The sequence below is a fragment of the Micropterus dolomieu genome, linkage group LG13 (genome assembly GCF_021292245.1).
Source record: "Micropterus dolomieu isolate WLL.071019.BEF.003 ecotype Adirondacks linkage group LG13, ASM2129224v1, whole genome shotgun sequence".
Taxonomy (NCBI): Eukaryota; Metazoa; Chordata; class Actinopteri; order Centrarchiformes; family Centrarchidae; genus Micropterus; species Micropterus dolomieu.
The window spans coordinates 21,473,358-21,488,107 of NC_060162.1; the positions used below are offsets into that span (position 1 = coordinate 21,473,358).

A 14,750-nucleotide genomic window follows, 5' to 3' on the forward strand; every position below is an offset into this window, starting at 1 on the left:
CTGAAGTTTCTGTCATACAGTGTGTTTGTATATAGATTTGTACTGTATGCATGTTATGCATAATTTGAACTGCTTTGTTTTTCAAAAAGCATCATAGAGTTCCTACTAATCTCCTATAGTCAAATTAAAAAGGCAAGACATGTATCTCCTCCTCTTTGCTTTGCTGTGTTGATTTATCCTGTTTAAGATTTTACCAGTGGAGCTTCCAACTGTATGAAGACCTTTGATACAACAAAATAATTCATTACATGCATGAAAAAGCAGAACTTGGGTATGAATATATAAAATATTTACACCACTCCTGTTTTTTTCGTTTACCTTGAAGGTGAAACTATTTATTTAAAAAAAATGGCAACACAAGTCAATCAACTTATTTGTTTTATTCACAGATGATCTCTCATGTAGAAACTTGAACGCCCGACATCAAAATGTCTATCGGCCAACAAAAATCTCCTCACTCAGGTGAGTCGGAGGAACCCGAAATAATAAAATGAAAGTGGCGAAATGTGTAGAAGGGCTAAAAAGAGGGATTTTATGAGTATTAGGTGCTGTCTGCTGGTCGCTGTACTGTCCCACGAATGACTCTTAAACCAGTACCAGATCTTTATTTAAAACACAGCTACAAAGACAACACTAACCCCTGGCTGTACTTTGAAATACTGTAATTAAGTGGTACAGACTGAACAAATTATACGTCTTTTCATAAACAAACAGATTATTAACACCGAGCAGAACAAAAAAAAAATCTTACAAATCTTTGTGTAAATAATTATGTAAACAACAGAGTAAAAAGAGATTCATCATAGATTTCAACTGAAATCACTGTTTTATCCTTTCTCAAAATGTCACCATGAGGATTGACTATTCACTTGAGAAAAACTAAAGTTATAAAATGCAACGTCATGTTGCAGGCAGTGTGGTAATCCAGTTTCCCCAGATAAGCTAATGGCAACCTTTACTGTTTTCTTTTTACTTAACTTACAAAAAAAATCTCTACAGATCACAACAAATACTGTAAATATTTGGTGTGCATGACACAAAGTTAATATCGCAGTTTCACAAGCTTACCATAAGCTTTTACTTGTTCTACCTTCCAGGCTGCAGGATACTTTTAGTTCATTTCCTTACAGTATGAAATGATGTACACTTTTTTTTGTCAAATGGGAAATTGCAGCTGTGAGTAGGGACTGTTCTAAAAACTCTTCTTTATAGTGTGGACTTCTGAAATTTGAGAGTCAACTGTTGTACTGTGTGTTTACAGTGTAAAAACCAGCGACCACTTGAAATTATCCTGCTGAAGTCTATTCATCAAACAATTTGTGAAATGTTGTGAAATACCACAGTGAACAAAACTTAATGCAATTAAAGGGAAAGTATGTAATTCAACTGCCAAACAAATACACCCCTCCCTTCAGTGCTCCCTCAGAAGCTCCGCCTCCCCAAATTTCAAATCTCTGAAACGCCTTCGCCCTAACCTTTTCATATAACTTTCATCTTTCTTCTCTTTTTATACTCTTCAGACCTTTTCGTCTTTGGCTGTTTCTCTGCCATCTCTCCCTCTTCACTGCGCCTACGGTCCAGCATGTTCAAATGTGCCGGTGAATAGATTGTCCCACTGCGCCCCTCCCCAAGGTTAAAGACCACTTTCTTTGTTACATTTACAGAGGCAGGGTTATGTGGGAAAACCAGATTTTTTTTAGAGCACACACAAAAGAGAGAGCTAGCAAACCATGAGGAAATATTCAGTGAATTTAACAAAAAGTGTATTGGATCACTTACTCTCCATTTGAATGTTTGCTACGATTGATTACCTAAAGCATTTCTCCACAAGTTGATGTATTTGTAATGAAATTACTTGAAACCAATATCCTCTGTATGCTGAAGGTAGAAAATGTATTTAAAATCTTCTGGTATGCTTCAGTAAAGCAGAAAACATTTATGGCAGTTGTATTAAGCTAATAATGCTAAAGCACCAGTGTAGTCCCTTAAGGTTGTATGTGCTGCCAAGTTCAACATTTTCACAGTGATATCAGTATACATTATTTGGATAAAGTGTAAAGGGTTGACCTGGAAACGCTCCAGGTAGTGAACTTTACCCTGTGCATCCTCTCATAAGTGTGAGCTAGGCTCCAGAATAAAAACTTAACATGCTCCTCTCATGCATACCTCCTGTCTAAGAGCTCTTTGACTCCTCCTGCTCCTCTGCGATAGTACGGTAAAACTGTGGCTGATTCTGAGCCAGAGGAGAGTCTGTTTGGGAAAACAGGGCCGGTCGACTCCTCAGGGGTAGTTTCAGCAGGAACCTCCGAGATGTCACCAGATCACCGTAGCCCTGGGCGTGGGAGAAGGCGTAGCCAGACCGACGGGTGCTGATACGCCTGGTAGGTGGGCGGCGGGGAGCAGGAGCTGGTAGTGCCTCCTTCTGCACCTTATGTCTCACCTAGAATTGGGAGAGAGGGGACAAGTCTTTGATGTAGACTTCTTAAAGGTTCAGTGTGTAAGTTTTAGTGTCATCTAATCGTGAAGATTGCGAATTGCAACCAGCGGCTCATGGTGCATTCACATGCTCCTCGGATGCTCCCTTTCCCGAGTTGTGAAGTTGTTCTTCCGACTTCAGTGTGTGTTCATGTGCTCTTAAGTTGGAATGTGAAATCAACATGGCTGCTACTACAAAGATGGATTAGCATTATCAGAGCATATAAACAACACAAACATCTAGTTCACTCTACATGGACAGCAAACTAACCGTTATAACCATATTAGAAATTACAAGTTTGCAAAATATGTCTATGCAATCTGTGATTTTGCTCAAATCAAAGTTATGTATACCTCTTAATTTCCCATGTACACTTTATTTCTCTTTTTGCAATAAAGATTTAAGAAGACTAAAAAGGTACTTCACATGCTTCTCCAGGGTCCACCTATCTCTGTAATTTATTAATGCTTAATTTATAAAGGTAGATTCTAACATATTACACACACTTGCGTGGCTTGTATTCTATTGATACACAACTTAATTATCAAGGTAGTTTATTTATCATTATACAACACAAGGTGCAACAAAACGATTGTAGTCACTTCAAGCTACACACATAGAACATTTAAGATAATTAAATATATAATATACGCAGGGTGCAATTTGTGAAAAAAGTAGATGGGGGGATTTTTTTTTGTCATGAAAATGATCATGAAAATGAGCAAATGTCTCGGCTATTATTTGCAACTTGTAACCAATCAGATTTGCCATGGAGGGCCATTGAGATAGACAGACAGACAAAGAAAAGCAGCTAGATCAGAGCCGAAGTAGCACGTTCTAAAATAAAACCACGGATCGATCCGAACCGTGAGATATGTGATCCCTTGCATCACTAGTGAAGTAGCATTGATCACTCTGAGGGTGGGGAATTTTGTCGCCACCAGGGATAAAAAAAATTTAAGAAGAGGCAGGGATATACAAACCAGAAAGGGGGAACTTTATGTTATTATTAATAACTCAAGATACTATGATTATTTCAAATAGTAATCTAATTTGACTAACTAAGCTAACTCTACCATGTCTACCATGCTAACTCTATCAGTAGAAGTAAATCTTGGAGCAGAAAAGAAAAAGAGAATACCAAACAGAAGAACACAGGGACAGTAGCAAAGAGAAAAACTGTAGAGCAAGGAGACTAAATCATATCAGCATTTTTGAGAATGATTTTTGATTTTATAAATGTCTTTTCACTGTTTTGAATTGCTTAAAAAAATTCAACTTTAAAACTTTAAAAAATGTTTGTTAAGTTCAAATCTGTCTGTGACAATCTTAGATGTGACCAAAGTGTCTAACTTAAAAATATTTATCTAAATTGTTGTCTGTGCCCAAATATCTTTTATCATAACTCAGTAATAGTTGATTTTGTGTAAACAAAATACTACTAACTTCGCATATAGAATTATATAATTCCAATGTCACGATATTTCATACATATTTTAGTTTGAGTAAACTAAGCAAAGATGAATGCTATAGATATCTGTACTGTATCTGCACATCCTAATGTATTTTACATATCAGAAAGCTAAATTGTAACTGGATAATGTAGAACGGCAGAGTTTAAATGACATATGGGCATATATATATATATATATATGTTTTATTTTTATCAGTCAGAGAGAACAAATCAGTTTATTTATAGAGGTAAAAACAGGGTGCATAAAAGACGGTATGCTTTATTAGTCTGTGTCATCTGATATCTCACCTTGTCGTTTATGGTGGGCCGAAGCTGAATGAGAATGAAGCGAAAAGCCACTACAGGCAGAATACAGAGGAGGGTAGTCAGGAATATGGTCAGCCACACGTTAGGCTGGCTGAGAGAGTTTCTTGCGGTGCCTGGAGAATCACATAGTGAAAGAGTTTATCGTTACACAATCCTACAATATTGTGTATGGGTTGTAGTGGGAATTTGCACACATTTAAAAGGGTTAAAATTCAATGCACAAACCAAGGATTGAAATTCATACATGTGTCAGATTTTGGAGGACAAAACTTTTAATATGTGGGCACCTGCCAGCTTTCTGCCTCCATGAATTAGCTGAATCTAACGTACTCACCGATGAAGGGGAAAGAGGAGGTGAAGATGAGAAACATGCCGTTGCTGTACATGGTGAACGTGATGGCAAAGTAAGCTGCCAGGCTGCCCCAAACGAAAAACTGGTTCACTGCTGTCCAGTAATAGGTGTCCAGACATAACTGAAATATGTAATTTAGGGTTGAATTAACAAAATAAATTCAAATATAAATATATAATAAATATATCATGTTACATGTAATTCTATTGCAGTTTCATATATGGCGATTTGATAGACATTTATAGATAAAATGAAAGAAAATGAGAATGTCTGTTTTGGCTAATCTAGTGTATACAAAATAAAAGTTCTTCATCACACTGATGCAAAAAATCCTGCACTGTATTCCTCACCTGTATGTTCATCACAACCAGAAGGCAGGTCTGTGCCAATAAAGCAAAAGACTGATAGTCGGCAATGTCTTTGCCATCGTCTCGAACTGTATCTTGCATGGCGGCCCATGGGATGAAGAAGAGGATAAGGGAGCTGTAGCAGCTGTGCATCAGACAGCGCACAAAGGCTTTCTTATTGAAGTACAGGTTCAGCTGGCCTGGGGTGTAGAGCTGAGGATACTGGAAACTCCAGCGGTCATTCACGTCCTACAGAAACAGAAGAGTATAGATAAAGCAGAGAAAACCTAGAGGATCCATATACAAGAGTGTGAACTACTGATAAATGATATGATATTAAATAAAATATCCAAGCCGTTTTAAACGTATGAATTACTTTCTCCCTAGCGCATACCTGGTCGAAGAGGCTCATGCCGAGGACTGGAAGAGCTGTGTAAACCAGGTTGTACAAGGTGATGAACCACTCGTCATACACAGTCTATGAACAAGAACCACAAAGACGACATTAAAGATGTAAATACAGTATTAATAATGTTGAACACTTAGGTTAGCAATAAATATTTTTGTGAAGACTACAATATTCAGTTCTTGTTGGAACTGTGTCCGTGAGAGGTCTTGTTTCAACTCTATGGCAATTTTTGTTGACTGTAATTCGTGGTCTTGTGGTTACATTGTATTGTTTGATCTTCTTGTTATACTGAGCATCTCCTGAACACTGCAATGCATGTATACTTCTATAATTTTCTAAGTGCACCTTGATCTACTTGTTATTCACATCACTTCTCCACATCATTTAACATAATGGCATAACATTATAATCGAAGCATATAGTCAACAAGTCAATATGCACTATTCTTAGAGTTATAGAGTTACTTATATGCCTAACTAGATTCATTATTTTTTTCACATTGCATGTAACCTGTTCAGTTATGTTACATTATCCCAGTACATGTCCCTCACCTGTGCAGAGAAGCCGCAGAAGAACGCGTACCAAAAATGCACAAAGGTGAAGGTGAAGTTCTTGTAAAAGAAATATTGTAGGAACTTGCACATGCGCAGGTAGGACCAGCGACCGTGCACCAGCAGGAGGCGCTGAAGGTAACGGAACTGGGCGAAGGAATAGTCGCTTGAGAGAACTGCCTGCATGCCCTCCTGACCGCTGATACCTACACCGATATGAGCAGCTGAAAGACAGACACAAAAGAAAGAAACACAGTGAGTAACATTTTCCAGCTGTTTGGTTTAACTACAAATACAACTCTGTGGTTCGTGTAAGAGTGTCTGAGTTGAATGAGCTCACCCTTGATCATGCTGACATCATTGGCCCCATCCCCAATGGCCAGAGTGACCGCCTGCTTGTATTTCTTGACCAGCTGAACCACCTGGGCCTTCTGCAGAGGGGTGACCCTGCAGCAAATCACCGTCTGACACATACACGCTGTCCTCAGCAGCTCCAGCTGCAAGTTCTTCTCCAGTGCAAAGGCCTGAGAGTGAAAGGGATTACAGGATCATACTGAAGTTGTGAGTCAAGTATCCCTCAAGTATCCCGCAAGCTACCCCCCCCCCCCCCCCCCCCCCCCCCCCCCAAAAAAAGGTTTAACCATACACTATAAAGAAAGTCCTCTCTTTTTTGTTGGCCTAAATGTAGTTACATTTACTGAGTCTGAAATGACCAGAATCAGCCTGTAAAATATCAACGTGTATTTTTATTTGTACTATGTAGCCCCCAACAGTGTGGTGACCTTTTAGATGAAAGGATTAACTTTTTGGGCCTAGCCAGAACTTTTTCCTAGATCAGCGTCATATGGAGACAACATTTTGTTTTGTATTTGTTCATTATGTATTTGTTACAGGACCCCCTTGAAAATGAGAACCTGCATCTCAAGGGGCTATCCTTCAATAAATTCAATTCAGTTCAGTTCAATTTCTTGTTGATTCAGCAGCTATTGCATGCTGGCCGACCGGATACTGTGTGTGGAGCAGACAAACCTGGACTCCCTTGTTATTGTTCTTGGTGACTTTAACGGGGGAAATCTCAGCCAAGAACTCCACATATACAGACAGTATATAAAGTCTCCAACCAGAGAGGGGAACGCTTTGGATCACTGCTACACCACAGTTAGTTTGTCTACGTGTAGCACCTTATCACCACAGCAAATTCCTCGTATGTGTAAAACACTACTTGGCAATAAAGCTCCTTCTGATTCTGATTCTACTGGAAATAGCAATGCACCTGAAAAAACCTTCTTACCAGACTGTGTCCATTTATAACTAGGCCATATTCTCCATCCACCTTCTCATCCTGCACGGACTGTGTCTTCTGAAGCCAAAATAGGCCTGCACGGGCCGTTATCACAGATGGCTTTTCTGCAGCTTCTGGACACATTTTTCTTCTTGCATTCCTGAAAACACAGGGACATGGGGATGTTTGGGTGGAATTCATAAAAGTCTCTGAAATAAAAAAAGAAGATTGTTTGGATGGAAACAAATGCTTTAACTTAAACTCATTACCTGCCACAAGACCTGGAAACAACAACAAAAAAAACCTGATACCAGTAGGGCTTACAACATGCCGATAACAGTTTTATGAGCTTAATGATAAACTTTAATGAGCCACTCCTCTTCTTCATGGATGGTGACAGTAAACACAATGCCTCCTCAGCGGCATTTTGTAGAGTCTCATCATCATTTAAATTTCCTTTCAGTATAAAAGCTGGTAAACATGAGTCTGCTCTGTGCTGTGTATTTTAATATGCCAAATTATGTTGGATATATATATAAAAAAATTTTTTTTAAAGATCAATTGACTTGTCTTAACCTTCAAGTCTCAAGCAAGTCCCAAGTTACTGTGATTAAAGTCAAGCAAGTCACAAGTCCAGTCATATGCAATTCTTTGGAATACAGTTTGTTTAAACAGTTTAAGAGAGGTGGCAATTCATCTGTGTGATCATTTCTGAACATGTGGTGAGAGTTTCTGTTCTATCTATATTGAACTATACAAAGGTTTTCTATTATTTAGTCTACTATTGTCTTCACTGATAATTGAAATGGGGAAGAAAAATAATAGAAACACGTGTCAGTAATGGTAACCTAAGTTTAAACACTAAAAGTAATATATTTTTTGTTTCCCCTTGAAAAATCTTGCTAACAAATGCATGCAGACAACTACAGCTGGGATTTATTAGCTGTGGGGGCCAGAGCACAAAGCCTTACCTAGTCCAATTTTAAATTTTATACCAATTACCATGAAAAACTAATATTTTACACAGGTTTTTCTAAGGGTAAGTCTTGGTCTATTTTTTTCCAAAACATCACCGCCCCTTGACGGCAAGGGGCTACTGCTGCATCACGCCGTAGCTTGACGCAGATGTGTTTTCTTGCTGGTATCATGAATTCCTACTTAAAGCTGGATATCGTTATTTTCAGAATTTTATTGGCTACACGAAGTGTGAGTCATCGGCACAATTGGTAGCAATTAGCTCAGCATACCCACGAAATAATAGGGGCTGGCCCTTCCTTACAGCGCGGGCTCTCTATTGTAGGCCGTGGACGGGACATGCGAGCTCCTATTGGGTCGAATCACGAGGACTTGTGAATGGTGTATCATATGAGTATGAACTTAACATGGAAGTTGTGGGCATATTACAAAAGCTGTCATCAGGACCTGTTCCCACCAGGAATGTTAAGAGGTTTTCACATAAAGTTACAACAGCAGCAAACTGCAGCCAAACAACTGCATGTAGCTTAAACTTTACGCTAACGTAGCTTTCTATGCGTTCGACCAGCCAATAAATTAACGTTAGCTAAAAAGCCGCAGTCATGTAATGTACCTTTCTTTATGGGTTCTGTTGTGACGGATGAAGTTGGATGTTGTGGTGGTCGTTTCACTCATTTTTGAGCTGCAGACCTTGCGCACCGTTGTTCTTTTCTTCCTACCGTCATCAACAACATAATCCTTGAATGTCTGTGTTGTACACGAAATGTTAACGGTCTTTTTTTTTTCTTCTAAGTCAAGTCCAAGTCATGAATACCAAGTCAAAATCAAGTCGAGTCTTTTCAGTTTTAGTCAAGCAAGTCTCAAGTCTTCAAATTTGCAACTCAGTCTACTCGAGTCAAGTCAGGTGACTCGAGTCCCCCACCTCTGCTTTGTAACATTCAGTATAAATTTATTGTCATTTTACGGATACTCAGCTTATACAGCTATTAATATATAATAATATACAATAACGCAACATGGTCCAGGACAACACCACAGTAGAAGACCCATTTGCTATAGTATTGTTACATACTGCGATCTAACTGTTATAAAGTGTGGCAACCATAGACTGTATAAAAGAAGTGGACGTAGTCACTGTGCGAGAGCCGGAGGTTGCCGCTTGGTGGCACAAATGTCATTTATAATATTCAGTCCAGCTCACTAATCGTTTCTGTTAGCATCCAATACATTTAGCTGTGCTCACATTGCTGAGCCTCCGGTGAACAAATAGTTAGGCAACTTGCAGAATTGTATATTTTTGGTATTTTTTGTACTAGTTATGTTGAAATTCATATACTGAAACAGCCTCTGGTCAGCAGATACCTCATGTCTTGCAGTTATTTGTTTTCTGGCTTACTTACTGTAACTCCTCCTTGACTCCTTCAGCTGTATTGGCTGCCACAACGAAGATCTCCTTCATCTCCTCTCTCAGCATGTTGCAGGAATAGCCGATATTTTCCGCTGTCTCTGTTTAAAAACAACAACCGACATTTAGAATTACTGTGATGCAATTCATCTGTCAAACACGCCAAACATTTACTTGTTCATTTTGTTCTCTGTCCTTCCTTTTTTAGGAGTGAAGCACTGTATCACTGATTATCACCTGTGCCTGCTGCTCACTATACAATCCTATATAAGATGGTGGATTCAGTCACTCACACTCTCTCTATCTGGGCGGATGGTTCATTGTTTGGGTAAGGATTTCCTTGTTCACTACACTTCACTGTATACATGCAGACACTCAACACACTAATGATGTTCCTTATTAACATTTATACTTAAATAAATCTTTTGTTAAAATTCATGTGTTGTCCTCTCCTCTTTGTCCTCATTTAAACCAGGCTGTGACAATTTACAGATGGCACAGTGTGTTTAGATGTGTCATGTGAACCCATGGAGACTCCACACCCAGGGGTTCCTGACACATTGAGGTTAACAGTGAGAGGAAATGAAAATTAATTTCACATTATACTACCTTCAGCCATCTTGAAATGTGTGATTTGAGTGGGAATATACAATACGCGACACTAACCCTGTTTATCCCCAGTCAACACCCAGATTTTGATGTCAGCTTTAGCCAGTTGCTCTATGGTCTGTGGCACACCGTCCTGCAGCTTGTCCTCCACAGCTGTCGCTCCCAACAGCTACAAACCACAGAATACAGGGTGGTAATGTTAAAATGATTTTATGTATCATTCTGTAATAAATAAAAAGCATCTCCACATTTTCCCCAAAACATTTTCAAATACTATAAGCAACAATGTTTAAAGCTATTCTCAGGTTACTCTGGCAGGATAATAATCAATTGAAAAACAACAGATGGTGATAAAGCAATGCTGGTTTTACTGGCACTTCAGTCTGAATGTCAGATCTTTTTGTTAGTCTGAGGCAGTGTTTCATCATTTCTTGGTGTCTCATCAGTATTTCAATTCAGTGTGTTATCGAACAGAATTCAAAGTATATTAAAATCTTCTCCAGATACACCAACCAAGAGGTTAACCCACCAATTGTTGAGTCAATCAAATTATCTAGCAATGTGTCAAAGTATTCAGCAGATGGACTAACCTGCAGGTCTTTCTCTATCTCTTCATAAAGTTCATCAAGTCTCTCCTCTCGTCCTTCCATGGCAGTGCTGGCCTCATGGTGGCGCTGTTGCCACTCCTTCATATAGCCCTCATCCAAGTCCTTGTAGGCCAGAGCCAGCGTACGGAGACCTTCGCCTGCATACTCCTATTTTAGTTGGACAGTTCAGAGCAGTTCAAAACTCCTGACAATTATTGTATTTATGTAGTTTTATTTATTGGCAGACACACCACAAAATCTGACCGCATCACTCACATTGAGGTGTCCAGTTGTAACTTCCATCAGTTTTTTACAGGACGGGTGCAGTCTTTCAAAGATGATGGTGTCTGCTCCTTTGCAGTATAGAATCAATTTACCTTCGGGGCTACGCACTGGAAATCATGGTTGATGTCGCTTAGTGAGGACATAGTCAAGAGGTTTGACACATAAACTTGTCACAAGGTATATTTTAAATGACATGACAGATTGGATGGGTTTAAAAAACACATGAAAAGGTATAAGGATAATGTGAATTTTGTAATTTCAGAAATTTACAAGGTTGCTAATGACCAGAAACCTCAGTTAAAACCCAACATTGTGCCACAACTTTTTCTCACCTATGACGGACATTCTCTTGCGCACATTATTAAAGTCAAGAACTGCCAGAAGTTCGTAGGTGACTTGTCTGCCCATCTCCACGACTGTGATGGTCTCTGGAGTGCGTGAGCGGAACACAAACCCGAAGTTTCTTGCTGCGGTCACCAGAGCGCCCTCATCGGGAGACTGAGCCTGATAGTACAGCTCCCCTACCAGGACAAAAAGATGACAAGAGAGGAAAGGAAGAAAAATAAAAAGTGAACATGTAAAAATGTGTGCAGTGGGATGCATTGCTGCCTGCCACCAGGTCCTTTTTTTAATACTACCACTGGTAATCAAATACAGACTTTTTAAAATCTTACACATGCAGGCTTAAATACTTTTATTATATACAATTATTTAGGAATGTAATCTTATCCTGGAGTTGCTAAATGGTTAATATGAAAAGAAGATGATATTAGATATTAATATTATAGGATAATTATTATTATAAAGATATTTTAGTAAAGACAAATCTGTATTATTAAGGACTGAGCTCTATTAGGGTTTACTCACCAGAGACAAAATATATGCAACGTAATTCTCCTCTTTTCAACCTTTGCAGCCACTTGTCATGTAGTAATAAAGACATCCATTAGAGGACGCTCACCCTCTTTCTTTTCCTCAGGCATGACGGTGTGGCACAGAGCCAGCAGGCGGAAGAAGGCCTGAGCCTTCGGGTTTCCCTCTCTCACCGTCTCCACCAGACTGTGGTCATGAAAGATGAACTTCGGATCAGCCAGCGGGTTCCAGGAGAAGTCCACTCTATCTGTCTTCTGCAGAGAAAAGGAAGCAGACAAAAGAAAAAAAAATAAACATTAACACATTATAGAACATTCCTAAAAATATAGGCTACATTTGTGTATCAGTGTTCTCCTCTCACCTCTGTTATTTCCACCCTCTGTCCAGCAAAGTCAAACAGCTCCCCTGAATAACAGAGAACTCCAAAATCAATCATTCATGCTTGATGGCCATGAATGCCCAAGCTGGTGTGTCCATTCAACTCTGTACATATTTATATAAGCAGAGCTGCTCACCATAAGCTTTCCCATTGATGGAGGACTTGTTAAATGTCATGATGTTCTGAGTCAGGGTGCCGGTCTTGTCGCTGAAGATGTATTTGATCTGGCCCAGCTCCTCGTTGAGCGTGGTGGTCCTCGCCTGGGCAGGGGTGTCATTCTTGGGGTAATACATCTTCCTGTCCCAGTCTATGTAGAAGCTGTTCCCCAGGCGGATGATCTCCACACTGACATCCACACACATAGGAATAAGCACACAAAGATAAAAAAACAACTTTGCCTCGGAGCTTGACTCCCAAAAACTTCTGTTGCTTTCTGATTCCATTATCTTTCGGTGCTAGAATGTACCTGACGTAGAGAGAAATGGGCACCACCGTGTTGAGGATGATGACGTAAGACCAGAAGGAGAGGAAGGATGAAAGAGCAGCACCAACCCCAGAGTCACGGGGGAGGAAGGCTGTGAACACTGAGCCCTCTTTCACCTCCCAGATTGCATTGCCAATGGCCAGAACAGAGCACATAGATGCCAGGAAACCAAAGATCTGATAGAATAAAGATATGACACATTTCAATAAATATAAATATATATATATAATTAAATATAATGCAGGCGGGAACATTAAGTAATCAGTGGATTTTATTAACTTGTACTGTATCAGGAACAATTATAAAAAGAAAATCCTTCCAGTAGTTTTACTAATAGATCTTGTAACTGGAAAAATGTCAAAGTATTAATAAACAAGTAGACAACAGAAGTGCTGAGTAACGAGTAATGTGCAGAATCAAGCAATGCAAAACCCTGAAATCATATTTCACCTTTTTTCCCCCCCATCAGAGCAATGCATTTTTAGCCATTGTAACTTTATTCTTTTTATTATTACTCTTACTTCAAAACAGAGAACACTACAGCGGTACAAATACTACTTTATATAATATTTTATTTTCAAATCATGACATTACATATTTTACTTAATGTGCCAAACCATTTGAGGATTCATTCACATGTGTGTTTATATACCAAGAGTTGCGTTTAAATTAACAAATTAGACCAAACATTTTACAGCTAAAATGTACATGTGCGCTTAAGCGTATGTATGTATGTGTGAATGAACATGAAACTCACACACAACACCAGGACATTCATTAGGTGATCAATGCTCGTCCGTTTGAAGGTTGTCTTTCCACTGTTCTGCATCAGCTTGGTGTCTGGACCTGGAAAGGTTCAATATCTTGTTCAGATAGACTGACAATCATGCAGAAAGAGCCATGATTTTAGCATTTCCAGAGACTGTATTAACATAAAATGTGCGTCAGATTCTCTTAATCTATTATTAAAGGGGCTTTATGTAGTTTTTGTAAATGTAATGAGTAATAATTTTTTTATTGCCTGTGTGTGAAGGTGTTGTAACCTCACATAAAAACAATCCACTTGCCGGGTTTTACTGTTATTACTGACGGCGAGAATGCCTATTACCTATTCCTTTATGCAGACAGATTTAGATAATTTCTTAAAACGTACCTGTCATTTGAATTTTTGCTATTAAACTCTGTGATAGGCCTACATTAGTTGCTCTACAATTTTTTCTTTTAGGTTCAATCATTTAGTCATTCACTTAATGTTGAATAGGCTGGTGAATTCAGGATTGAACTTATATGACCAGTGGTTTCTTATCAGTCCAAAGTCCAAAGTTAACATAAAATGTTAAGTGAATGTAGGTTGGTTCTTTACCAAATGCTAACAATTAATACAACGTACAACAGCCATAGATTAGAAGCTTGGAGCTATAGTAGAGTTAATAATTCACCTCCCACTACTAGTAAAAATTATTTATTATTATTCACTGCTGTATTTTACTGTTATTGATTACTTTGTTTTTGTCTGCCTTGTCTAATAATAAAATAGATACATTTTTATCACTGGAACTGGTCTGTTGTGTGTAAACAGTAAGCATGAATGTCCTCTGGAGAGGCCCTGCAGACTTGAGTGGTGCATCCCAAACTTGCAGTGTGTCCGTGTTTTGGAAAGGCATTAGGGTAGACCCTATGACCCAAGCTAACTTACAAGCTAGCAGGTGATGAGAGTTTACCTCCAAAGATGACCAGACCAAAGCACCACTCAGTGTTCCTTAGAGTACATCCTCTGAGCAGCACCTTGTCATTATCCAAAGAGTAGGTTTGTCCGTTCAAAGTCAGGGTTCCTTTGAACTTGTCTAGACGGTTGTTGGGAGGCTCACATCGCACTTCACCTGAGTGAGACAGATGTTAGTGTAAATTAACACATCAAAAATAGTTTATAAGTTTGGGGGGGGGGGGGGGGGGGGG

The 14,750-nt window shown here is 39.0% G+C and overlaps 1 protein-coding gene across 2 annotated transcripts in view; it reads right to left on the reverse strand.

The window, feature by feature from the left end:
• Positions 1 to 365: 365 nt before the first annotated feature.
• LOC123981543 (phospholipid-transporting ATPase ID-like) overlaps positions 366 to 14,750 on the reverse strand; it is a 17,892-nt gene continuing 3,507 nt past the window's right edge. Inside the window, exons 9-27 of one of the 2 annotated variants that reach the window (XM_046066432.1) lie at positions 14,516 to 14,674; positions 13,552 to 13,640; positions 12,777 to 12,970; positions 12,447 to 12,655; positions 12,293 to 12,336; positions 12,020 to 12,185; positions 11,391 to 11,579; positions 11,050 to 11,126; positions 10,777 to 10,941; positions 10,244 to 10,355; positions 9,573 to 9,678; positions 7,207 to 7,357; positions 6,256 to 6,439; positions 5,916 to 6,139; positions 5,350 to 5,433; positions 4,959 to 5,204; positions 4,591 to 4,729; positions 4,239 to 4,369; positions 366 to 2,440 (exon numbers count right to left, since the gene is read on the reverse strand). In XM_046066432.1, coding sequence (XP_045922388.1) covers positions 2,174 to 2,440; positions 4,239 to 4,369; positions 4,591 to 4,729; positions 4,959 to 5,204; positions 5,350 to 5,433; positions 5,916 to 6,139; positions 6,256 to 6,439; positions 7,207 to 7,357; positions 9,573 to 9,678; positions 10,244 to 10,355; positions 10,777 to 10,941; positions 11,050 to 11,126; positions 11,391 to 11,579; positions 12,020 to 12,185; positions 12,293 to 12,336; positions 12,447 to 12,655; positions 12,777 to 12,970; positions 13,552 to 13,640; positions 14,516 to 14,674 — 2,936 coding nt within the window. In that variant the 3' untranslated portion in view covers positions 366 to 2,173. Of the gene's footprint in view, positions 2,441 to 4,238; positions 4,370 to 4,590; positions 4,730 to 4,958; positions 5,205 to 5,349; positions 5,434 to 5,915; positions 6,140 to 6,255; positions 6,440 to 7,206; positions 7,358 to 9,572; positions 9,679 to 10,243; positions 10,356 to 10,776; positions 10,942 to 11,049; positions 11,166 to 11,390; positions 11,580 to 12,019; positions 12,186 to 12,292; positions 12,337 to 12,446; positions 12,656 to 12,776; positions 12,971 to 13,551; positions 13,641 to 14,515; positions 14,675 to 14,750 lie in introns of both variants that reach the window. The other variant, XM_046066431.1, reaches the window with a different exon arrangement.